General features: G+C 38.4%; 1 protein-coding gene across 2 annotated transcripts; it reads left to right on the forward strand.

The window, feature by feature from the left end:
* The first annotated feature begins 6,784 nt into the window (after positions 1-6,784).
* Positions 6,785-26,391, forward strand: LOC128689404 (allantoinase). Of its 2 annotated transcripts, none has more exons than XM_053777634.1 (12): positions 6,785-6,897; positions 10,177-10,339; positions 12,237-12,388; positions 14,686-14,792; positions 15,229-15,383; positions 18,045-18,087; positions 19,120-19,217; positions 19,662-19,847; positions 21,736-21,874; positions 22,238-22,410; positions 23,100-23,132; positions 24,239-26,391. In XM_053777634.1, the coding sequence occupies exons 2-12, from the start codon at positions 10,187-10,189 to the stop codon at positions 24,374-24,376; spliced, it is 1,377 nt and encodes a 458-aa protein (XP_053633609.1). In that variant the 5' UTR covers positions 6,785-6,897; positions 10,177-10,186; the 3' UTR covers positions 24,377-26,391. The 2 variants fall into 2 exon arrangements, with proteins under 2 accessions (XP_053633609.1, XP_053633610.1); XM_053777635.2 differs by lacking the exon at positions 6,785-6,897 and adding an exon at positions 7,258-7,501.
* The last annotated feature ends 1,576 nt before the right edge of the window (positions 26,392-27,967 follow it).

The following is a 27,967-nucleotide window of genomic DNA, read 5'->3' on the forward strand; positions in this document are numbered from 1 at the left end:
ATAAAAGGACTATATATGCTCTCCGCCAATCCCTAGGTACCTTCCCCTCTTTCATACATTTATTAAACATTTATTATTATTATTATTATTATTTATAACGGGAAGGGGGTAATTACGGTTTTGTTAGCTAGCTGAAAGGGCAACAACGCCAGAAAAATATTAAATACCACAGCTCTAGGAAATACTAGTGAATTACCAGCATTTTATTTTTTGTCATGTCTGGTCACAAGCATGTGTCTTCCATAACTGCAGGTTTACTGAGAAATCATTGTAATTTACAAGAACAGATGGAAGAAACGCATAACAGAATAATGTATATTTTTTATTTATCTAATCCTATGCATGCAATTCAGTATTTTGTTGCTTTAATTCACTAGATTAATAATATTTATATTATTTTTTTGTTATAAATTCTTATTTGATGTGTATTATACAGTGAAAAACTTTTTTTTTATAAATATATAAATTACAATATATCTCATCTTTATACTCATCATTGCATTTATTCTATCTGAATACTTATTTAATGCTGTATTAAAATATGACTGCTTACAATTTTTTGGAAGAATTTAATTTTATACGTTCTGCCGTGTCCCCTAAATATGTTGTTGCAGACTCCAAAGCTTTCTCTGGATAATTCATCTGGTGCTTAAAACGAAAATTATATTTTCATCGCAAATACGTCGAGGGTTTAGTTTAGTCCCTAATTTAGGGATTAAAGTATCTTAACCATTTTGAAGGTCATTTTTCTCACCTGACTCATATTATTCTTGACTGCACGGACACTTCCCTGAATAAAGCATACCTTAATTTTGCTTCCCAAACATACCTCCCAAGGTACACGATTGTTGATACGTTGTTGTTGTACACACCTCCAGAGGTGCAGCCAGGATTTTAAACTTGGGGACAGGGGGGGGGGGGAAGCTTAAAAATCATATGCAGGAAAAATCTAAGAAATATTTATTTTTAAAAACTTATGTTTTTCATTATGTATGTGAAATTACTTTAGTGGTCACTGGTCAATATAATACCATAAAAAATGGCCATTAATTGAAAAATAAAATAAAAGGTTTTACATCTGTAGAGGCTTTAGCTCTCTCCCATGGCTGCGCCATTATATACCTCCACCAACTATCCTTCAAGGTTGTACCTTGATGTTGGTAAAAGGCTCTTCGTTAAGGAATTGGAGCTACTCTCTCCTTCCTCGTATCAGACCGGATTACTTTCCATTTCCTAGGAGCTTTATGATCCCTACAACAGGATATATACACAGGCATGTGTCTCCTTTAACAGCCTTAATGATCTTCGTGTAGTCGACAGTCTTTAAATCCCATTTGTGACCCCTACAGGTTTAGAATTTTCCCCTGATTTTCATAATAAATGAACGAATCTGATGCCTGCACGGGACTCTCAGCACATAGTTTATTCAGGTATACACAAATACAGTTACATAGATTATCATACATAGAAACATATGTGTAGAGAACCTAGGATAACCCAAAAAAGTCAGACAAAATTACTTATTTCCAAGTGTTCTGAGTAATGCTCTTTTTAAGGTGGGTGTTGAGGCTAGTGAAGGGTTCTTGAACCAAGAAATTAGAGATACCCCTGATTGTCTTCCGTATCCCTGGTGCTGCAAGACTCCCACAGGTTTGATGTTTTTTTCATGAATATAGGGTGGCTGTATATCACAGTACACCACGAACCAAGATATTCGAGTATACACCGTAAGGTATGCATCTATCATTGTATACAGTTTATTTCAATCCCCTGTATACGGATTAAAGTATTCTTGAATGGTAGTATAAAGGCTACAGGCAATATTAATAAATTTTAAACAACAACCAGGCAACAACCCAATCAGCATATATATTTACACTAAGAGATAACACACCTCTAGGCGTATACACATTGAGAAATACATACATCAGTGTATATACATGCTACTTTCTTTTCCATGCCTTACGTAACTAAAGTATTCCTTCCCCTCCGTCTTAGTAACCCACTGTTTACTAGCTCGGGGTGAGCGGGTGCGAGCAGACGAGCTCAGTGTTTCATCTTCTCTAGCAATGAATTGTGATTATTTCTGCCAGAAATGTTCTCCATAAAGTGTATGTTCCTTCATGCTGTGTGATTGTTGCTGGTGAAGGGTTTTTCACCTAAGGACTTATAGCTTCCTTCCTATCCCTAAGATCAAAACCTGATAAACTCCCTCTCCTCAGTGTTGTGATCCACACAGGACTGGTACTTTTAATAATAATAAAGCGTATGTAACGTTTAAGGCTGTTGAATGTACACGCTAACTTGTCTTACCTAAGCTCATTTAAATGCCTAACCTGATATAACGCTTACTACTACCTCCAGGATGCCACTTATAACAATGACTAACACTAATCATTCGGTTGCAAGTCGAAAGCGCTACCACCGAGTTATTCCCAAAATTACTGTAATAACAAATGTCATGTACTTTCTGTAAACAGATTTTTTTTAATGGAGTTGACGTTTCGAGGTGTGAATTATTAATTCTTCACGAAACCTTCACCAACATCAACGGGGTACCTTGATATTGGTGAAGGGATCTTGAGCCAATTCATTGCAACTGACTTCCTCCAGAATTAAAATCTGATTACCTCATTCCCAAGCCGCTGACTGACACGAGTTCTGCGTGTCCCATTAATAAGATCCTTTGCGTGTCAAACTGTTTATCCGTAACTATAGTTCACCAGTCCTTTCAAGGATACCAGAATGTTGGTGAATGATCTTGATCCTAGGAAATTGAGCTACATTTCCCTTGGATTAAAACATGATTACCTTCCATTCCCAGGCTCTCTATAACTCCTTATGGGTTTGGGTCTAGAACTTCCCTATGAATATAAAAAAATATAGTTTACCGGCAGTAATTTTGAGCAATCGTAACATTTATCATCATGATATCTAAAAATGGGACAGTGTTGTGTTCCCTATAGATTCTGTATACATCTGGGCGTGTGGTATGTTTGATTCCACTAAATGTGCGTCTTCAGGCTGTAGGGATAAGGTGTTCGAATAACTATCTCAAGGTTATACACAGAGAGGTGTATATGTCTGTATATACACTTGAGTTTATATAATTTGTTTTCGGGATTAAAATGTCTGACTAGTATAGGTGGCATGCAGCCTTAATGACCCCCGTGTTGCAACAGGCTTTACACGGCTTTACACGTAATATACCAACTAGCACAGTCTGCTTGTGCTCAGTTCTTTAATTTACACTATTCGTTAAATTTGCGATATTGTGCCCCCTCAAGGAAGGTTCTTTGATGTTGGTGAGGGGCTCTTGATTTAGGGAATTGGATCTGTGCTCCAGTTCCCCGAATTAAGCCTGAATGCCTTCCACATCCCCCCTTTAGGCGCTGTATAATCCTCCGGGTTTAGGGCTTCCCCTTGATTATAATAATAATAATAATGCGATATTGTGCAATCACAGTTTCCTGGAGAAAGAAATCTAGCATATAGGAAATAAACATTACAGTAAAATAATAGCCCGATATGCCAGATACTAGTACCGGAAAAAAAAGCTCCCCCTCAGTACCACCAATACCACCAGTCCGATGACATTCTTCTTTGCAAATATACAGGGTCTAAAGCCAGCAACGAACAACAAAATACCTTTCATCCGTGGACTGCTTGCGGAGGCAAGCTTGCTTGCTTGCGGCTTTCACAGAGACCAACATAAAGGATCACTTGGACGACGAAATATGGATCCCAGGTTACAACCTATACAGATGCGACAGAGTGAACAGGCAAAAGGGCGGGGGGATTGGCCTGCATATCGCAGAGTCACTTATTTGCACAGAACTGCTTAATGCCTCAATGCTCCTGGAGGATTTAAACTTGAGGCACCTAAAATGGAGGAATATAGCAAATAATGTTGTTGCAGTGATAACACCAGGAGGCAGCTCTGACGAGAACTCACACACATACGAGCTCTATTATTTGCTGGTTTAAGGCTCTATTATTTGCTGGTTTAAGTTAAATTTTGTGCAGAGATTTAATCTCTGCACAAAATTCAACTTAAACCAGCAAATAATAGAGCCTACTAGACTGGAGAATACACTAAACCTCATCTTCACTAACAATGATGATCTGATTCGAAATGTTACCATATCAAAAACAATATACTCAGATCACAACATAATAGAGGTTCAGACTTGTATGCGCGGAGCCCCAGACCGACAAAATGAGATTAGTCACGAGGGAGCCTTCACCAAATTCAACTTCAGTAACAAGAACATAAAGTGGGACCAAGTAAACCAAGTCCTAAACGATATAAGCTGGGAAGATAGACTAAGCAACACAGACCCCAACTTATGCCTAGAACAGGTTAACTCGGTGGCACTCGATGTATGCTCAAGGCTTATTCCTTTAAGAAAAAGGAGGAGTAGATGTAAAATAGAAAGAGACAGGCGCTCCCTTTACAGGCGACGGAAAAGAATAACAGAGCGGTTAAAAGAGGCCAATATATCTGAAATGCGTAAGGAGTCACTGGTCAGAGAAATAGCAAACATCGAACTTAAGCTAAAGGAATCTTATAGGAGTCAGGAATCGCGGGAAGAACTAAAAGCCATAAATGAAATCGAAAGAAACCCAAAGTATTTCTTTTCTTATGCCAAATCAAAGTCGAGAACAACATCCAGTATTGGGTCCCTACTTAAACAAGATGGGTCCTACACAGATGCCAGCAAGGAAATGAGTGAGCTACTCAAGTCCCAATATGACTCAGTTTTTAGCAAGCCGCTAACCAGACTGAGGGTCGAAGATCAAAATTAAGTTTTTATGAGAGAGCCACAGAATTTGGTTAACACAAGCCAATCTGATGTTATCCTGATGCCAAATGAATTTGAACAGGCGATAAATGACATGCCCATGCACCCTGCCCCAGGGCCAGACTCCTGGAACTCCGTGTTCATCAAGAACTGCAAGAAGCCCCTATCACGAGCTTTTACCATCCTATGGAGAGGGAGCATGGACAGTTACTAAAAACAACAGACATAGCCCCAGTCCACAAAGGGGGCAGTAAAGCTATAGTAAAGAACTACAGACCGATAGCACTAATATCCCATATCATAAAAATCTTTGAAAGGGTCCTAAGAAGCAAGATCGCCACCCATCTAGATACCCATCAATTACACAACCCAGGGCAACATGGGTTTAGAGCAGGTTGCTCCTGTCTGTCCCAACTACTGGATCACTACGACAAGGTCCTAGATGCACTAGAAGACAAAAAGAATGCAGATGTAATATATACAGACTGCAAAAACCTTCGACAAGTGTGATCATGGCGTAATAGCGCACAAAATGCGTGCTAAAGGAATAATAGGAAAAGTTGGTAGATGAACCTATAATTTCCTCACAAACAGAACACAAAGTGTAGTAAACAGAGTAAAGTCTGAGGCGGCTACGGTGAAAAGCTCTGTTCCACAAGGCACAGTACTCGCTCCCATCTTGTTTCTCATCCTCATATCTGACATAGACAAGGATGTCAGCCACAGCACCGTGTCTTCCTTTGCAGATGACACCCGAATCTGCATGACAGTGTCTTCCAATGCAGACACTGCAAGGCTCCAGGCGGACATCAACCAAATCTTTCAGTGGGCAGCAGAAAAAATATGAAGTTCAACAATGAGAAATTTCAATTACTCCGATATGGTAAACATGAGGAAATTAAAACTTCATCAGAGTACAAAACAAATTCCGGCCACACAATAGAGCGAAAAACCAACGTCAAAGACCTGGGAGTGATCATGTCGGAGGATCTCACCTTCAAGGACCAGAACATTGTATCAATCGCATCTGCTAGAAAAATGACAGGATGGATAATGAGAACCTTCAAAACTAGGGATGCCAAGCCCATGATGACACTCTTCAGGTCACTTGTTTTATCTAGGCTGGAATATTGCTGCACACTAACAGCATCTTTCAAGGTAGGTGAAATTGCTGACCTAGAAAATGTACAGAGAACCTTCACGGCGCGCAAAACGGAGATAAAACACCTAAATTACTGGGAGCGCTTGAGGTTCCTGAACCTGTATTCCCTGGAACGCAGGCGGGAGAGATACATGACTATATACACCTGGAAAATCCTAGAGGGACTAGTACCGAACTTGCACACGAAAATCACTCACAACGAAAGCAAAAGACTCGGCAGACGATGCAACATCCCCCCAATGAAAAGCAGGGGTGTCACTAGCACGTTAAGAGACAATACAATAATTGTCAGGGGCCCGAGACTGTTCAACTGCCTCCCAGCATACATAAGGGGGATTACCAATAGACCCCTGGCTGTCTTCAAGCAGGCGCTGGACAAGCACCTAAAGTCGGTACCTGACCAGCCGGGCTGTGGCTCGTACATTGGATTGCGTGCAGCCAGCAGTAACAGCCTGGTTGATCAGGTTCTGATCCACCATGAGTCCTGGTCACAGACCGGGCCACGGGGGCGCTGACTCCCGGAACTCTCTCCAGGTAATATGTCGGCCGGGTTACACTTTCCAACTTGCAAGTTTCTTGTAATAAACAACATATTTTTCTTCAAAGGAAGTAAAGGGGTCATGTGACATGGCCTCTTCAGCTGGAATGGTCATTCCAGCTTAAGACGTCATGTAATGATAGTAATTCTGCCTTGTTAATACTGGATTTTAATAATATACCTTAGTGATAGTCGGCTGTTGTGGGTATAACCCTGGATACAGCCGGGATTTGACGTAGGATAACAGCTCTAAATTTCCCTAAGCTGAATAACCTTGTTATTCAGCTGGGGTTGCCAGGAGATGACTTGCTCACCCTACAATCTTGGTCAATCAGTTGACAGCTATCGCTTGCTCCATGAGGGCGTCACTTGTGCTGCATTGCATCTCAGAGGTAATGAACATTGCTTTTATTTATTTTCTAATTGTAAACATTCCTTTAACAGGCATGCTTTGATGCCCGTACAGGGTCCTTGGGCCAAGTAATTAGAGCTATCCTTTCCTTATTGGATCAAAATCTGAATACCTCCCCAGGCTTTGTATGAGTGTAGCACCTCCATAATTATAATAATATTAAGCCAGTTTAAACATAATCGATGAGCACACCCAACCACCAAGAGTATAATAATTAAGGACCACTAATGCAACGTCATTTCTCTTGACCATTGCTTATGGAATAATAACCAACAGAATGGGTAGTCAACAATAATGCTTGCTCCTACAACTTTGTCATCACTTGAAGGCAGAGTTGAAAGTTTAGGAGGGAGCTTTTAAGAGGAAATTATGATATTCAGCTGCTTCCACGTCAACAGGGAAGTCATAACGAGACTTTTGGTCATTGGTGGAAATGTAGAGTGAAGGCAGTGTGGTGGGAAGTGTTAATTAAATCGTTTGCGGTGCTTCAGGACTAGTGCAAAGAGATAATCAGGACCAGTGTGAACCAGCTGGCTCACTTGTGAACGTGAATATTGGTAATGAAAGTCAGAGGAAAAATACAGGTAAGTGTATTGTTGAGGATTCTGGGGCACTCGATAAGCGTCTTGTTTAACGGATGACACCATTTAATACTGGGAGTCAATGCTGTGGCTGTTTCTTAGTGGTGGACAGTGACCTATCTGGGGGTTAAATTAATTTGTAACTGTAGTGTGGAAAAAATCAACAATTTTTAAATTACGGAAGGGATTGGAAATTTTGTGGAATAAATATGAAAGGAAAGTTAAGACTAACAGGAGATGAAGATATGGTCGTAGATGAGAATGGAGGAGGTGATGGAATCAGCTGGAAGCGATAAACATCCCGAAATTCCTGAGGTGTATAATAATAATAAAATATGGAAAATAAGTAGAAAAAGAGATACATTTTTTTCAAGATTATTATTTCAAGATTAAATTCTATTCAACCTATATCGAGCTCTGCGTGCTCGTCCAAGGCTAGACACGTACACCGGTTATATCCCACATCCTTTCAAGGTAATGCGATCATGCCATTGAAGGACTGTTGATCAAAGGAATTGGAAGCACCCAATTTATCAAACTTGACTGCCTCCTATTCCTCAGGTGCTGTATGACCCCTATGGATTTAGCGCTTTTCCGTGGTTATAATAGTAATAATAATTATATATAACCATTTATCTGCTCCTTACTGTATACTTACCTCAGTCACGAAATTTGCAACTTCACTTCCCTCCACTTACACGATCTTTCAGAATCCACGTTGATTGTCACTTAACATTTCCGTGCAGGAAAGATTCTTGATCCACTGGACTAACTTTATCATCCCTCTCTGCACACTCTCTGGTGTGCTCAAGTTTGGTAGTTAATTCCGCTTATCTATAAGCGCTGCAAATTATTTAAAGTTAAATCCCCTGTTATGACTACATTTTTTTCTCTTAATTAAGCGTCTACATTTTCGTCCCAAAATAATTTTATTTTAATTTTTTTTTTCAAGTTCGCGGTCGATGTAACACGCTTAGTATGAGCTTATGATGTCCCCCAAGAAATTACGATCAAATAGCCCGCGTCAGCTTTTAATGTCACGAGAAATTTCCATCAAATAGATTATATCTATTCTTTCAGCCCTTATATCTTTGTTTTACGCAGCAGATTTCGCTAGCTCAACGCATATTTTGTTTTCATTAGGGGAAGGAGAGAGAACCTCCTCCAAGGAATTCAGCTTAAAATGATCCACACTGCAACTTGGCTTTCTTGGATTATCCTGGGTTATTATCTTTTCGGGATTATTAATTCGAAGTGTCTTCTGGGTTATTAACTTTTCAGGATTAATAATGCCAAGTCTTCATCTTCTCAGTCGACAGCGTAATTAATCGTCCAAACATCCACTAACCACATATTTGCAAGCATCATGCGATGTTCTTACTGATAAGACGAGAGAGATATCTTCAAGATTAAATTAGATATGACACCGAGTAGCTAGCTGATTGTGCACCTATATATATCCTGCGGACGGTACCAATAGCATATGGTGGAAAAATTAAGATTCTCCTAAATTCAGCATGTGTAAATTTGAATAATACAATAACTGTGTAATAAAAATGTAATGCTGATTTGACCCTTCGAGAAATTTTAAGTGAGGGGTGTGTGTGTGGAAGAGCCGGAGAATGACGTGGATGGAGAACGCCATATGGAATTTAATGTGTGAGCAGTGGGCTTAACTCTGCTAATAATCCGGCGTCTTCTGAGACAAGTTGGGATTTTTCGGCCTAAATTTGTAATTAGGAACCCATGTTAATGTCCCTTGCCGAAGAATTGGGGCAGGAAATTTGCGGGATCTCAAGAATTACGTGTGGATGGCGAAAAATAAGGGATGCAACATCACTCACAGGGAAGTGCACCATTAGTCCTTGCATTTAGATCACTAGCTGGCCAGTGTAGGGTCTAGGTGTTAGGCAGGTGTTATGGTGTGATCCATCTACAGTAATTAATACAGTAATACAAACTTCTGTTCTAATAGCACTATTGTATTTTATGTATTGTACTAATGGTTATATTTTTGTGTACCCAGCAAGTAAACCAAAATAACATACAAACCACAAAATTTTAATTACCAAAGTAGCTGGTTTTAATATTACAATTATTAATTTAATGTCAGGTCTAGCTTTTTGTGAGTGGTGATGAAGTAGGGAGTCGAAGGAGTTGCAGTTCAGCGACCTACTGAGACTAAGTCCCACTTACCTCACCCAAATTACTTGCAGGTGATGCTCTATAAGCCTCCTGCAGATGATTTGCTCAAATAATAGTAATAATTTTATACACACATAAGGACCAGGAACTAGGCCCTAAAAGGGTTAACAGGAGTGCATTTGGCTATAATTTACAATTTAATATTTGATCTGTTACCGCGGGTTCAAATCCCGCCCGTGGTATGGTTTTTTTTAGGATAATTGTTGAACATTCCTGGTACTCTATCTGAGCACTAAAATATCTTAATGGACTCTGAAATAATGGAGGAAATTTAAGAATAAAAGAATTAAGGAACTCCGCAGAAAGCAAACTGACCCATTCTAGGCATTTTTTTTCTCACAATCATTCCCACTCGTGTGTCTAGCCTAATTTTGAAACACTGAGACCAGAACTGCCTTGCATAATCTAAATTAGGCTTTATCAAAGAAATGTTTTGTTTTAATGCTTCGTATTTTTTTTTCTCCTTTGAACAGAGAACAAATAATGGATGTAGATAATAAGTGCATCCGGGCTTTTGTGAGTAATGTTGTTGTGTTCCCTGACGAAACCTGCCAGGCTGTTATTCAGGTCAAGAATTCTAAGATTCACTCCATCCAGAGGCACAGCACAGACGTCTCAGCCTTCACGGAGGACCAGGTACTTACGGCAGATATAGTGTTTTCTGCAACAATTGAAAGTAATCTAATAACCAGAACTTATGAAAGTGCATTTTGAATGAATGCAACAATGTTAGAATACTGTTACAATAACACTGAATATAAAGGATAATGAATATATAGTTAGGTACCCCTCCCTCCCAAAATTAGATACCAATAATTCAGTTTCTTTCTATGGTGATTAATTTTCCCCTATCATTTTTTGCTTCGTTTCAATGCATATAGTTTCTCTCGTATCAATTTTATATTTTTAACTCATGTTTTTATGGTTAAAGAGCAGTGTAGCTGTATATTTGTCAAATTTAAAATTATTTTGGGAGGGGATTATTTTTTTGAGACTTCTGGATTGTAACAAATGTTCGGTGGTGTTACGACTTTGATGTCGTAACTTAAATAAAAAGATCCTGGCTCCTAAATGGCTGCACCATCTGCTGTCTAGGGGCATTAAAAATTACACTAAAAAACATAGCCAATCTGGGATCAGCATGCACTCGTATTAAATAATGAAGCATGAGTGCAGATAATTAATATAGTATATGCGAGGACAAACAAACGCACCTAATACAAAAATATACATATTAATAATAGTAACTTATATACAACTTACAAACTACTACAAAAAACCACCACACTCCAGTTCACGTTACCTCACCGCTACTAATGAGTTAAACAAAAATCATCAGGGAGGCACCATGACATACACACCCCCGTCTTCACTTCTGCCTGGTAGATTATTTACCAGCAGGCAAAACACCATACAGTACTCTTGCATAAACAGGCCTCTGCATACTAGCACTAAAAAAAACTTACCAAAATTACCTACTCAAACTACCACCTAAACCATGATGACTTCTCCCCGTCACCACCCGTCTCGTACTGAACTAAACACATCTGCTCCTGTGTTTTCCACACTAACCGACCGGGAATAATATGCGTTCGGATTCAGTACACACCCGGAAATGACATACGGAGCGTTATTTCTTATATAATTTTGTACAGTATTTTAAATGCAGCATAGTAGGTGGTGGTGGTGTTTTATTCGTCAGGTAATAAGACTGTCTTCGAGCACAGGTCTTATTCAGATGATAACTCATTAAACATACACTTTCATTCTCCTTGATTATTATCATAATCAGGGGAAGCGTTAAATCCGTAAGGGTTACATAACATCTGGGGAAATGGACGGCAGTCACATTCGAGCCTATGAAGGGGAGGAAGGGTTTGGTTCCTTGGTTGAAGAGCTTTACCTGTATCAAGGTATCTAACTTGAGAGGTCTATTTAAAAAAAAAGAAAAAGAAGGATCACTACAGGATAGAATAACCCATTCAGGTTCAGTGTTTTTTTTTTTAACTCGGTAATAATACATTGAAAATTCCTCCATTAAACCAGACTACACATTTTCTGTAGTCATAATCCCTTCAAGGATTGGGGAAAATGCCTTGATGCTGACGAAGAGCTTTTGAGACAAGGAATTGGAGTTACGCTTCTCTCAGATTACTTCCCATTCCCCAGGCACTGTGTGACCCTCATGGATTTAGCTCATAGCCATGATAATAATCAGCAAAACTTTTTCAATACTTCCTATTTGGAATAATGGTACCTGAGGCACCTCATAGGGCGTTCGGCTCACAGCAGGATCCGGGATCAGTCCTAGGGGAGGAGGGACGTTTGGGCAAATCTCTTAACACCTAGGAGTAAGCAGATGCCTAGAAATTGGTCAACTGCTGTAGGTTGCATCCTGGGGGCAGAACTGAGGCTAATCTCTTGGGTTATCAATCCCAATTAATAATAAAGCATAAGCTATTGTTTTTCCAACCAGATATTCTAGTATGGGTCAGTAAACGTACTACAGTGATACTCTCTTATTTGTGTACAGGTTGTAGACTGTGGTGATCTTGTGTTGATGTCAGGCCTGGTAGACTCACACGTGCATATTAATGAACCTGGACGTACAGCTTGGGAAGGCTTCAGCTCAGCCACACAAGCAGCAGCAGCCGGAGGCATTACTACCTTAGTGGATATGCCTTTGTTAGTAGTAGCTTCTCTTCCCTATTTAATATTTCATTTCCTAAGCGATTTATGACATTTTCAGTTTAGTGCTACCCTAATAATAATAATATTTTTTCCTTACATTAAAGCCATGAAAATAAAGCTCGTAAAATAAGTAGTATAGAATATACTCTGTTTTTCCTTTAACTGTTATTTTTTATGTATGTAATTTAAATTGTTTTCGAAAGTAGGCATCAGTGAGGAGACATAAAGCGGTGATCAAATAAAATCTCAGAAGTAAAACTGCAAGAGGTGACTGAGGTGGCAATTCTTTTCTAAGTGATTATATTTGTTAATATGATTTTTGAGAAGCAAGTTACAGTCAGCTTCATAGTGCCATCTCCGCATAATTCTTCACGACTGTGTCAAAAGATATATATTTTAAATTAATATTTTAATTCAGCTCGTCTGTGTGGAATAAACGAAAATGTGTGTATGTGTTTGCTTTTGATGATGAGTTGACGTGTCAGCGGATGGATTTATGAAGGATGAGGTTAATTATAGAACTGATGAAGGAAAGAGGGTGAATGGTGCATTGAGGTATATGTGGAGACAAAAAACGTAATCTATGGAGGCAAAGAAGGGAATGTATGAAAGTATAGTAGTACCAACACTCTTATATGGGTGTGAAGCTTGGGCTGTGAATGCAGCAGCGAGGAGACGGTTGGAGGCAGTGGAGATGTCCTGTCTAAGGGCAGTGTGTGGTGTAAATATTATGCAGAAAATTCGGAGTGTGGAAATTATGAGAGGTTGTGGAGTTAATAAAAGTATTAGTCAGAGGGCTGAAGAGGGGTTGTTGAGATGGTTTGGTCATTTAGAGAGAATGGATCTAAGAAGAATGACATGGAGAGCGTATAAATCTGTAGGGGAAAGAAGGAGGGGTAGGGGTCGTCCTCGAAAAGGTTGGAGGGAGGGGGTAAAGGAGGTTTTGTGGGAGAGGGGCTTGGACTTCCAGCAAGCGTGCGTGAGCGTGTTAGATAGGAGTGAATGGAGATGAATGGTATTTGGGACCTGACGAGCTGTTGGAGTGTGAGCAGGGTAATATTTAGTGAAGGGATTCAGGGAAACCGGTTATTTTATATAGCCGGACTTGAGTCCTGGAAATGGGAAGTACAATGCCTGCACTTTAAAGGAGGGGTTTAAGATATTGGCAGTTTGGAGGGATATGTTGTGTATATTTATATGTATGTGCTTCTAAACTGTTGTATTTTGAGCACCTCTGCAAAAACAGTGATTATTGTGAGTGAGGTGAAAGTGTTGAATGATGATGAAAGTATTTTCCTTTTGGGGATTTTATTTCTTTTTGGGTCACCCTGCCTCGGTGGGAGACGGCCGACTTGATATATATATATATATATATATATATATATATATATATATATATATATATATATATATATATATATATATATATATATATATATATATATATATATGAACATCAAAATGGTATTCAGATAGTTCCTGACTATGGAACTAAACTTATCCAGGCTGAGGGACTGATAACCTCAAATTCTACGACTTCAAGGGTGGTGGACTGATTACATCGTCTTCACATCTTTACTGTTCCTGCCTTCTTTCTGTATTCGACTGAAGAAGCCTACTGTGTAGGCGAAACGTTTCGAAATAAAGTTGCCTAACTGTTGCCCATGTGTCTTACATATATATATATATATATATATATATATATATATATATATATATATATATATATATATATATATATATATATTATATCGTGCCGAATAGGTAAAACAAGTCAGTTAGCAAGAACTCCTTTAAAATTTAGTCCTTTTGAAAATTTTCTCTTATACGTTTAAAGATATATGTTTTCATTTGTGTTTATGTAAGAAAATTAATAATTTTGTACCAAAGGACCTTAGAAAACTTACCTAACTTTATTATAACAAACGCAATTTAATTTAGCCTAATCCATCTAACTACATTTTAAATAAGTTTACAGTAATTTAATAACAAACAAACGCAATAAAATATGTTTTTTCGTTAGGGTCAGAACGATTTTTTGCGAAATTATTGCATACACAAATTTTCGCTTGTCTTATTCGGGGAGAAGAGCGTTGATATTTATGCTTATCGTATATTCTCCGAGGGGTGCCTTGATGCCATTGAAAGACTAAATTATTCGTGAAGATGCAGTTACCTTCCCTTTCCTTGGTCCAAACCTGATTACTTCCCATTCTCTCCAGCACTGCTTTGACCCCTACGGGTTTGGCGCACCACCCATGAATATAGTAACGTAGACACTGTGGTTACAGGAACTGCATCCCAGCCACAACATCAGTGAAGGCTTGGGAAGTCAAGATGGCTGCCGCTGAGAGTCGGTGCTGGGTCGATGTTGGCTTCTGGGGAGGAGTCGTGCCAGGTACTGTACATTCTGCCATTTTGTTTATAGTTTTAATTTATATAAGAATGATTAAATATTCATGACCTACACGGGCTCAAAGCTTTTGATAATCTGAATCCCAGAGTGATAACGTCCTCTAATGCTCATTGAAACATCCTAGTTGTTGGCTATCGGTCATTAATTTACAAAATTATTTTTTTTATATTTGTATGACTCGTCAAACCCGTGTGGGTCATTCGTAGTTTTCCAGCCTTTCTTGACCTTCACCAAATGACTGTTTATTTGACATTCGTCATGCATACACAAGACCTACGTCACTTGGTCTCCTTATCTCTACACACCTTGAAGACTCCACCAGGGCAAGGATACCACCATCATGACATAAAATATTCTTTAATATTTGCATTATCTCAAACTGAAACACTTATGTCAGCTTATCTGTCAATTCCGCCAGGAAACTCAGCGGAACTTCTCAAGATGGTTGCTCATGGTATCTGTGGCTTCAAGTGTTTTCTTGTAAACAGCGGTGTTGATGAGTTTCCTTGTGTCACCTTTGACGATGTAAGAGAAGCTCTTCAAGAACTTGTTGGCAGTAAATCTATTTTACTGGTATGTTATTTTTTTTATTTTACTGTTGTAATTTCTGATGTTGATATTATTACATTATTATTATTATTATGATTGTGGAAAACCGATAAACCTATACTGTGCCTAGGTAATGAGAGGTAAACAGCCATGATCAAGGAAAGGGGAGGACAGGCTCAGTAAATTGGGACAAGAGTTCTATAACAGCATCAAGGAATTTTCTCACTGAAGAGATATTATTACTGAAGGTATTTTGTTGAAGGTGAAATCTCACTTAATTTTAATACTCTGTTTAATTTTGGGGTTGGGCGAAGGAAAATTGACTCATCTTCATGCACTATTGAAACGTAAGAAATATTTCTCCAAATTTGCTACAAATATTTTCAAGGCGCACACAAAGACTTATTTTCTAAGGTGAAAAATAAATACCCTCAAATTTTGTTGATGTAAGGTATAATTTTTTTTGGCTTTGTATGATCTCTGCGGGTTTCGCTCTTCCCTATGAATATAATAATAGTGGGGGTCGGAGTACCTTGTTCTATCACACGGGGATCACAATGCTTTTAACTTACACTTTTTGTCTGTATTTCCAGTTAATAACTAGAGAAACCCCCTTCGAATTAATTTCAAAAACAGTGGAACCCCGGTGTTTGAACTTAATTGGTTCCTAGGAGGTGTTCGAAAAGTTCAGTGTCCGAATCAGTATTTCTCAAATGTAAATGTATTTCAGTGAGAAATACTGATTTTGGACCACGAAAAGTTACTCAAAAAACAAAAAACAGTCCACAATATACTGTAATAATTTTTTATGCTATAAAAACACTTATGTAATATATATAGACAAGGGCAGCTTCCAATTTCCTTCCACATATTAGGTGAGGTGTTAATACATCTGCTTCAGGTGCATCACTCACGTACGAGAGAGGCCGGTTATTTATCCGATTCTCCGCCTCCACCAACAGAGAAACTAGAGCTGTACCTTTGCTGAATTGAGTTGACTGGCACAGGTGGGAGTTACAGAGGAAGTAGGCTACTGTTTGGAGAGGGAGTCACCTTCCATAAAAACATCCAGTAATTCCACCTCTGAAGTGATGTAGTCTTGTTTCTGTCTCTGCATTAATACTGGAAGATTCTGGGGACTCAGAACTGGCAGGTGCATTCGTTTTTTTTTTCTGTTTTAAAAGGAATCTGTCTAATGTGGTCTGTCTGCCTAACCCTCATAATCTTCCTAAAGTTTTCAACCACATCATCACTGAAGGAATTGATGTGGCTCTCCAGAGTAATGTCAGAGTACCATTTCTCCACTATGCTCTGCGTTTTTGACCAATAAAAAAAAACAATTTTTCAAGTTCATCAGTGGAAATTTTGGCATTGCTAACTTCCTACGGTGCCCCGCGGCCTGATTGCTAAAGTTCTCGCTTCACATGGCGAGGGTCTGCGTTCGATTCCCAGTGCGGGTAGAAACATTGGGCGTGTTTCTTTACACCGGTTGTCTTTGTTAACCCATCAGTAAAATGCGTGGCTAGGAGTTAGTCGACTGGTGTGGGTAGCATACTGGGACAAGAACCTAATTTGCCCGAAATGCTCTGCATAACAAGGGGCTTTCTATATAGTAGTATGTCATTGATGTCAGCTAGGCCTGTATACCTTGTACATGTACTTATTATTATTATTATTATTATTATTATTATTATTATTATTATTATTATTATTATTATTATTATTATTATTATTATTATTATTATTATTATTTTTATTATAGTATATTATTATTATCATTCGGTGGAGAAAATTCCTCTGCTAGTTCCTCAGTTCCTCTTCCTGAGAAGATCTTACAGTTCTTCCGTTTTGAGTTCCCTGCTATGGACATTTATCAACTCCACATCCTCCTGGTTCACCTCTAACCCCATAGACCCACCTGGGGAGATGATTTCTTGAACCACTGGCTCTTCCTCAGTCTCTGCTTGCCACAGAGTCAGGCCACAACTTCCTCCAAGCAGAGTTAATTGTCCTTTGGGGAACATCTCCCAAGGCTTTAATTATCACTCACACACTGGAAGATGTTGTGAACTGAGTCTTCCAAGTCTCTGAGAGTTAGGTCAGTGTCAGAGATCACTTAAAGCACTTTTGAAACAGGGCTTTCGACGCTAACTGAACTGTAAACAAGCCGGTGTGTTCGGACTCCAGAAAAACGTTCAAAGACCGGGTCAGTATTTTCTGAACAAAATTGTAAGGACTCTGGTTTGTTCGAGGTCCGGTACATTCGCACACCGGGGTTCAGCTGTATGAAACACTTTGTTTTGATATTCTTCATTGAATAATTTCGTCATTGGATGGGAAGTATACTTCCGAAATTTATTTCTGATATCTAGATAACAACCTTTGTCTCCGAAAAATTAATCTTGGCTTGATAACGGTCCATGACTGACTGAAGTGTCACATATGTTTACTTACAATTTATGGGTTACCTGTAAATTCATTATGCAAAGTGATTTGTACCAACGCTGGTACACATTTTCGAATATCAGGCAGTTATCAAGAGAGTTTAACAACAAAACAGTTTTGCTCATTACGTTTAATATGATTATACCAACCCAGCAATAATTTTTAATAAATTATATGTCCTTAAATCATTTATCTTTCGTAAGTTTTGTATTAATGTAGATTATTTTTTTCTATTAACAGTTCCACGCTGAGTGTGAGATTGAAGACACTATATCTGATGAAGGTAATGAACATGTAAATATTTTTTAGTTTCTATGCATCAGGAAAGATTCAAAATGCGTGTTTTTATTACCTGACCATAGGTGTAAACAGTCCATCTGGGGAAGGGTTAATGTTGATGATCTCTATTCCATGATAGCTATTTTATCTGTCGGGGGTTGGGGAGGGGGATAATATGAGTGCCCTTATTCTCCGCAAGGACTATTTTATATGGGGGGGGGGGGAAGTGAAGTGGGTGCTACTTTCTCCACGATGTCTTTTATTTAGCTATCCTTACAACAGACCCACTTTAGCCTTGCCACTTTGCTCTTTTTTTATTATTCATGTACTTACTCACTTGGTCGCTATTGATGCGAGTGAAGGGCTCTTAATATGAGGAATTGGTGCTTCCCCATGAATAAAATATAATAATGTCAACAGTATTACTTGTATAGGTATGGGTAGGTATATTATGTGTAAGTATACGTGACTTAAGGCCAAACCTTAGGTCACGTGACTTAAGGCTTGGCCAGGGAGCCTGTCTAAAAATGTTGCTAGGAAATATACGCTAGGAAGTATACTACACAAGTAATATTGTTGACAATAATAACAATAATAAGAAGAATGGTATTCTTTTGTTATAAAAAAAAATGCGAATCCACAGAGCTTGTCTCTTGCAGATCTTTTATACAGTATTAAGTGGTAATTTAGTTAATTTCCAGTTTTGCATAATCTGCACTAATTAGTCTTGATACACTTCAGGTTATTAGTTAAGATCTCATGACTTCTGTTATCAATATACTCTGTTTATACCTATAATAATTGCATATACATTTTTCCAAACATGTTTTGTAAGTCGAGTGTACTTTCAGACCATCCGGATTTTATAGCACTTGCAAATTGTGTACTTTCAGACCCTCTAGGGTGTTACAGTACTTTTTTAAGTTGTGTATACTTTTAGACCCTTTCCCCAGGATGTTACAATACTTATGTAAGGCTTGTACTTCCAAACCCTCCAGGGTGTTACAACACTTTTGTAAGTCGAGTGTACTTTCAGATCCCCCTGGGCGTTACAGCACTTTCTTGAAGTCTCGACCGCAGAAGATGGAGGCATTGGCCATACAGAGAATCATCAGTCTTTGTGAAGAGACTAAAGTTTGTATAAAGTATTCTTTGTAGTTACATTGTACAGTTGTAGTCAGTAAGCCACTATACCTCAAAACACCTGATGATCCGTTATACAACTGTAGTCCTTTTCAAAGGAGCGCCTTGATGCTGGTGAAGGGCTCTTGATTCAAGGAGTTACCCTCCTATTTTCTCAAGCCTGATTACCTGCCATTCCACAAGCGTCCAATGATGCTTACATGTTTAGTGGGTGTTACGCAGGATTAGCCACAGAGATCAAATTAATAAACAAAAGACAGCGATATCCAAACATAATGTTTGAAACGAAACGCATCTGAAATAAAACATGATTAAACTATACAATTTTGGAAAAAATACCACATCTGAACTTTAACGTATTTCAAAAAGAACATAACAGAAAAAGAAAATGTTTGAAATATAACGTTTTTAGATCATTATTTTGTTTAATTACAGGTGCGTTGCCACATAGTTCACCTGTCAGGAAGTAAGAATCTTCCCATGATAAGAAGGGCCCAGGAGAGAGGTGTTCCTCTCAGTGTGGAAACCTGCTATCACTACCTTACACTCTCTGCTGAGGAGATCCCTGATCATGCTACTCAGTACAAGTGCTGTCCTCCTATAAGAGAGGCTGAAAATCAAGTAAGATTATTATTATTATTATTATTATTATTATTATTATTATTATTATTATTATTACGATTGTCATTCTTAGTATTATTATCATCATGGAAAAGCGATGAAGTTGTAGAGGTCATACAACGTGTGAGGACTGAAAGGTAATCAGCTTTGATCCAAAGATAGGGAGGACAGTTACAGTTCCCTGATCAAGAAGCTAAGAAGATGAAAAGTTGATCATCAGTTTTGCACACTATCTTAGCGTTCAGAAGATCTGTTCTGTGGAAATCTCTCTTCCTTCAAGGAAGATGGGATGGCGGGAACGGGGTGCCTTGATGTTGGTGAGCAACCCTTGATTAAAGGCATTAATACTACCCTTCCGTCCCTCGGGTCACCTGATTACATTTCGTTCCCCAGGCACTATGGCTTATGGGCTTAGCGCTTCTACAACAATATTTAATTGACTGGACATAACCATTATATATTTACTGGATATATCCCCCAGAGAGGAGACATTAATTATAGCTGGTCAGTTGGGTTTAAAGCCTATTGATTACACGAGGGTCATTAATACTGCATGTAACCTGTTTACTGCCATTCAAAAATCCCAAATGAGGACATATGGGGATTAAAGTAAACTAAGTATTTCTATATATTGAGACGTAGAACTTTCCACTTGTACCTTTGTCCTCAGTGCACACACATACGTTAATCAGAAACAGATGCAGCCTAGTGAATATATTATTGCATTCCCATGCATTATAGTTTATATTATATTATAGTTTTTCTTATATATTATCGTTTTACTATATTAATTATTGTTTTTCCTTTACTTTATTTTATAGTTTTTATTATACATTAATTATAGTTTCGTTATCCATTAATTACGGTATCCCAATGTTGCTCAGGTCTCCCTTGAAGAGGGATACCTTATCGAGTTTATTTTTTAGAGAGTAATTCCCATGTGATAATTTAAGCTTGCCTATTTAAAAATCTCAGGAATTTCACAGTTAAGAGTATCTACGTACAGGTAAGTAGCGTGTGTCTATCTCGCTGGGATAATCGCGTTGAATAATTCATGGTCTTACCGGTTCACATTTTGTTATAGGGAAGAGTAGTTATCCATTTGCAGATTTCTTGTTGAGCATATCTGTTTTTTTTTCTTATCAAAGTGTTGAAATTACAGAATAAGAACTGTTATTCTACCTCAGTTCATGTGGAATCCCAGCCCTGTGTAAAGTACATACACTACCACCCCCATTCTTCCTCTCAAGGATCTCGCCCGCAATAATTGAATAACACCAAAGTATCATCCATTTATGGCTAACAGCAGGTACTATTTATTCCCTGGTGAACAGGGGTAGAACAGATATATAGAAACGTTGCCCATAGGTCTTGTACTGCCTGGGAATCGAGCCCGGTTTCTTTTAGATGTGAGCTGTAGGCGCTACCACTGAGCTACGAGCTACTTTTCTCTCTCTGCTTCAGTGCTAGTTTTAGGAAGCACTGAGCAGTGCCAGCTCTGGGAAGCACTGATCAGTGCCAGCTCTGGGAAGCACTGATCAGTGCCAGCTCTGGGAAGCACTGAGCAGTGCCAGCTCTGGGAAGCACTGAGCAGTGCCAGCTCTGGGAAGCACTGATCAGTGCCAGCTCTGGGAAGCACTGAGGGGATGGTATATTACCTAACTTCCTTCTGCAGTGCCAGCTCTGAGAGGCACTGGGGTATGGCACTACCTAACCTTCTGTAATGCCAACTCTGGAGAACACTGAGGGATAGTATTACCCAACTTCTTTCTGCATTACTAGCTCTGGGAGGTGCTGAGGGATAGCATTACCTAACTTCTTTCCTTTCGCAGTACCAGCTCTGGAAGGCACTGAGGGATATCACTACCTAACTTCCTTTATTCTGCAGTGCCAGCTCTGGGAGGCGCTGAGGGACGGCACTATCCAGCAAGTTGTGAGTGACCATTCTCCCTGCACCCCTGATCTCAAACAACCAGGGAAGATGAATTTCAAGGACGCCTGGGGTGGAATCTCCTCACTTCAGTTTGGTGAGTTTTTTTTTTATTGTGAGGAATCTTGTGTATTCGTCTTCTTGTGTTTGCAGGGGTCGGTTTACAGCTCTGGCCCCACCTCTTTAGCTCTTAATGACTGGTGTTCACGTGCTTGTGTTTGTTGAGCTCTATGTTTCGGGCCACGCCTTTAACCACTAATCATCCGTGTAGTTAATGTGCCGAAAGTCCCGATAATAATAATCGTGATTATGAAAACGAATGCTAATAACAGTGACTAACAGTAATAGTAACAAAAATTAAAGTAGCAAAAACGAAACGACAGTAACAGCAACGACAATAACATCAACAGCAAGAACAACGACAATAACGGCTATGATAATAATATTAATTCTATTTCAGGCCTCTCTGTTTTCTGGACTGGAGCCCAGGCGCGCGGGTTCACCTTACAAGATGTTGTTAAGTGTATGAGTCTAGCACCAGCCACACAAGCTTCTCTTCAACAAAGGAAGGGAGCTCTCAGAGTTGGTCTAGACGCAGATTTTGTTATCTGGGATCCGACTGAGACATTTACGGTAAGACGTATAAAATTATAAGAATATAAAAAGGAATGAACACTGCAGCAGGCCTACTAACCTATGGACCAGACACGCCCTTCTCAAATCTTATTAGAATTTTTTTTAACAAGTCGGCCGTCTCCCACCGAGGCAGGATGACCCAAAAAGAAAGAAAATCCCCAAGAAGAAGATACTTTCATCATTCAACACTTTCACCTCACTCACACATAATCACTGTTTTTGCAGAGGTGCTCAGAACACAACAGTTTAGAAGCATATACGTATAAAGATACACAACTTATCCCTCCAAACTGCTAATATCCCTAACCCCTCCTTTAGAGTGCAGGCTTTGTACTTCCCATTTCCAGGACTCAAGTCCGGCTATACAAGAATAACCGGTTTCCCTGAATCCCTTCACTAAATATTACCCTGCTCACACTCCAACAGATCGTCAGGTCCCAAATACCATTCGTCTCCATTCACTCCTATTGAACACGCTCATTAGAAATAGCTTTCATACATTTGAGTGTTTATACAAAAAAGTTATATTGTTTAATGAATTACATGATTTTTGGTTTTGGCTTCGTCTCATTTGATTAAACTACTTAGTGCTGAAGCCTTCCACAATATTATTGGGAATAAGGGCTATGAATATATATTTCACTTGCTTTAGTAATCACCTAATGTTAAACGTTATTCTTTCACAGATTAATGAATCCATGATACTTCACAGGAATAAAGTGAGTATTACTGTACAGATTGTATATTGTTTTGCCGCTAAGCTTTCTTATGTTTTAATTTCTGATGATGTTTATTTGTATTGTGTGTTATGGTTATGTCACTTAGTTTTACTTTAGATGTCCTGTATATTTTATCATTTTATTATTGCAACAGTGCTGAGTGATGCATCAGGTCAATGCTCTTCTTAAATCTCACATCCCTCCTTCCGTCCTTGTGAGATACATATTCTACTTGTGGAATAATTTTAATAGCAAATTTATTTTGTATACATTGGAAAAGGCAGATTAAATAGTAACATAAGGCTGCCATAATAAAGCAAATATTTATAATCATTTTCCATTTGACTATGAAACGCCAGCATTTAGTAATGGTGTGGCACAAACAGCTCACATAGAGATCATAAAGGAGAAGACATGTACTCTGTATATTTCGCCCTGCTACTGAAGCTCACTCCATAAAACAAAGTGTTAAGTCAATATATATACAGTAGTCATCATCTGTTTTATTGTCACCGTGGGGGAGTTATATCTCACTGGTGTGTCTGCTACAATTTATGTTCAGAACTGATGTATTTCAAGTCTAGCACTGCTACTCGGAAAGGTTTGCGCAAGAGTGGACTGTCAGTTACTTATGCACTTTGTAAGCATGAAAGAAGCGTAGTGAAAGTGAAGGATTACATTACAACCATATAGAAAAAGTGAACAGAATGACATCATAGTACAGCATAATGTTCTATGCTACCATGAATTATTAATAATTAGAAGGAAGGAAATAAAGACAGATGATTGTTTTATGCTGTTATTTATATTATTATTAGGCCAAACAGGTCTCCAATAGGATAGACTGTCCTTCACAGGACAATTCTGGCAATCCTGGTTTAAACCTACTAAAGGATGCTGATATATGTATAACCTGTTTGACATTACAACTGCCTTAAATGTGTATGAAAGACTTGAAGTAACCAGATTCCACTGTACGATACCAATGTAGGGAAGTAGAATCACGGAGGATTGAACCTCCGTCCTATTAGTCATATGATGAACATTCTAACCAATTTCATTGATTTTGTAATAATATTGTAATATAATTTTTTTTATTTTCACAGCTCACGCCTTACTTGGGCAAGACTGTGAGAGGTAAAGTATACAAAACAGTTTTACGTGGAAATGTCATATATGACAGAGGAAATTTCTGCACAGCTGTACCAAGAGGAAAATTTGTATTTGCACCAAATTTAATATAAGATCAGACGTGTAGTTATAGGACTGAGATTATTTTTTTGCAACCTCATCAATGTAACTTTTATGTAGGATGTGGCACCTGAACAATCATGATTAATAATACTAATAATATATTCAAGGGGAAAAATGAACTTGTAGAACCATGAAACCAGAAGAACTAATAGGAGAGATTAATAATAATATAATGATAATAATAATAATAATAATAATATATTCAATGGGAAGATCTAAACTTGTATGGATCGCAAAGTGCGATTGTGAGGCAATCAAGTTGGATCCGAGGAAGGGGAGTGTAGCTCCGGTTCCATGGGTCGAAAGCCTTTCACAAACGTCAAGGCGTCCTTAGTGAAGGATGTCAAGAATAATCAGCCAGGAATTGGTTGGAACATCATTATACTGTGAACGAATTTAGTATAAACACATCTTAGTTCATGTGTGTGGAGGGAAAAAAATGTTATAATGTGTGAATAAGGTCAAGTTTCTTCACCATTGTGTTAAATATAGCCTTTGAAGATTATCCAATAGGCCTCTGTAGAGAGTCGCAACAGACCTTTGGAAATGGTTTTAGCATTTTTGGGAAATGCTCTGAACAGGTCTCTGGAGATGGTATAAAAAAAAAAAACTCCAGCTGGCTTTTGGAGATGGGTTCAACAGACTTCCGGAGATAAGTTCAAAAGACCCTTAGACATGAGATTATTTTATTTTTTTGTACGTTAAATATGACACTCTTCACTAGTATGCTTTCGGATTAAGTATTTTCCTTAAGAAGCTTAATATTACTCTGTACCTCAGGTTATTTCAAGTCTGGCACTGTGTGTGATGATGGAGAAAATACACATTGCAGAACAACCTTTTGTTAGGCGAACGTTTCGATTTGTAAAACTTTAACAAGTCACAAATTTCACCAATTTCTGGTCCTGTCTATAGTGTAGGCTACTCCCACCCGTCTTTAGTGGAGGCGACTAACTCGATTTACTGTTAGGTGAAAAGGGTCAGCATGTGGAAGATTTGCCCATACGTTTCGAACCTGGTTTCCTTTGGTTGGGAGCCAAGCGATCCACCAGGGAACTTTAGGAACGCTTGAAATAGTGAAAAAATTTTTAAGTATTAGGTCTCCTGAAGATGTGTCCTCACCAATTTGTACTGACGGATTTCTGTTTGAGTAAGCCGAGACTCAGCTCTTGGCCCCGCCTTGCATATAACTAATCAGCATCACCGATCTCTTCCATTCTTGGTCTATATCATATCTACTTTTCTGTATGTGTGTGTGTGTGTGTGTTTTAGTTACCATTTTCTCAGGCACTTGTCACTAAGACACTTGGCCTGTTGTGTGTGTGTGTGTGTGTGTGTGTGTGTGTGTGTGTGTGTGTGATCAAATTATTAGAGAAACATTGCTGAAGCAGTAATTACATCTGTTACAACTGTTGAAGTAGCAGTAATATAAGTTTATCACTGTTGAAACAGTATCAGTATTTTAACTATTAATATCTCTTGTCATTAAATGTTCACAAGATACAGTTCCTCCGTCACCGTCACCTAGAGACAATATCTTCATCAGTATATTTATCTCTTAGTTCCGAAGATGGTGCTTTTCTGTGGCCAATGAAATTGTCTTATATTTTTTAGCTTAAATGTAAAAAAAAATAATTGATGGATTACTGTACATAATATGTTATATCTTTTGTGCTCAATGTGTTTTTAAAATGCAAAATGGGAAACTCCCTCAAGGGAGGCGCTTTGGACCTGTACTCATTTTCTTTGGACCAAACCTGAATGTCTCCCATTCTCCCAGGCGCTGTGACTCCTACGGGTTTAACGCTCTCCCATGAATGTACTAATAATGTAAAGCAGGAAAAGGTTAGAAATTATTATTAACACAGAATGTCGTTAGTCTGAAATGTTTGTATCATGGAGCCTAATTCTATACGAGTCTTGTAGCTCAAGCCTATAATTTTTGTTCTTGACCGAAATTATTTTGGTTTAATTTACTGCTTGTTGAATAAACATTAAAAGTGAACTGCTATATCATTCTGTTCACAGAGGTGGCCTACATAGAGATCAGTGAAGGCATGCAAAAATTCTCTTACCTCTACACGGTGGGGAAGGGATCCTTCAGACTGTGCTGGTGTGACTAAATCTTACTCAAGCCAGGGTTCTTTCACAAATTAAAAATGCCTCTCCCCACGGCGTCACTCAGCAGCTCTTCTACCCCCTTGCTGCTAGCGAAAGGCTCGTGATATAAGGAATCTGAGGTACCCTCCCCTTGCATCAAACGCTAAACCGGGTTTAGCGTTTCACGAAATAAAACTAAATAACATCTTCATGCCGATGGTCACAAATAATTCAAACATGGCCTACTAGACCCGTAGATTTATAAGACCATCCATACTTTGAAGGTATATTTATACAAATAACTAACATGTTGAAGAAAAACTCATTACGACGTTTCGGTCCAACTTGGATCATTGTGTATTGTCTCAGTCACGGTATTGTGTATTTTTGTTGTTTTTGAAGGTATAGTTGTAGCGTCTGGAGTTATCCCGACCTCCCACACACACCAGGTGTAAATATCTGGATAATTTTAGCTTGCATGCAGCTAGCACTAGGTTTATTATGACTTAGTATGTGATATTGACTCAGCAACAGCTACGTGCTTGCTAATAGTGGGCGTAAACAGAGAATCAGTAATGATGAATAAAGCTGTTGTTAGGTAAGACATATGCAACAGTTAGGTATCTTTATTTCGAAACGTTTCGCCTACACAGTAGGATTCTTCAGTCGAGTGCAGAAAAGTTGATAAAAGAGGCGAAACGTTTCGAAATAAAGATACCTAACTGTTGCATATGTGTCTTACCTAACAATCTGTCAGTATTTTATACCATTTTAACATAAATAAAGCTAACTAAAACGTGCAGAGAATAATTCACGAGAACAGTTCAAGACTTTATTTTAATACTTAACTACTGGTTGTAAAAATGAATATCATATTTCACTTGTGGCGAACGATTAAAAATTTGCTGCGGTTGTAACTAAACCCAAGATAGTACGGAAAGTAATGCCATTACAGGAGACTGATGAAGCGGTGTATGACCCTTATGGGTTTAGCGCTTATTTATGATTATAATAATGTTAAGAGGAGATTGATACCCACTGGAAAACATTGAAAGCATTTATTATTATTTCTGACTCTTAACATGTTGTGCAGGTGGTCGTGAAATATGGACCCCCCCCCCCCGGGATCAACAGGTTTGGTTGAAACAAATCCAGCCTAGATTTATGACAAGATATAAATTCGATCTACTATGAAGAGTGATCCTGAATAAAATGTACAAATTAAGAAAATATCTTCTACACCACTAAATAATTCCTGTTAAATAAACTATGAAAAATAAGAAACTGTGAAAATGAAAAGTGAACGCACACCTGGTAAATAACTACTCCCACACTTAATAAGTTGGACAGTCTCGTGTTATTCTTGGTGGTGAGTGGCTATAATTTTTTTTATGAACAAAATAGGCGTTGATTTTTACGGTAAAAACTAGACTACAAAGCATCTAATAAATTCAGTAGGACATCATAGTAGGATAGATTCA

Source organism: Cherax quadricarinatus, chromosome 18 (genome assembly GCF_038502225.1).
Source record: "Cherax quadricarinatus isolate ZL_2023a chromosome 18, ASM3850222v1, whole genome shotgun sequence".
In the NCBI taxonomy this organism is placed as follows: domain Eukaryota; kingdom Metazoa; phylum Arthropoda; class Malacostraca; order Decapoda; family Parastacidae; genus Cherax; species Cherax quadricarinatus.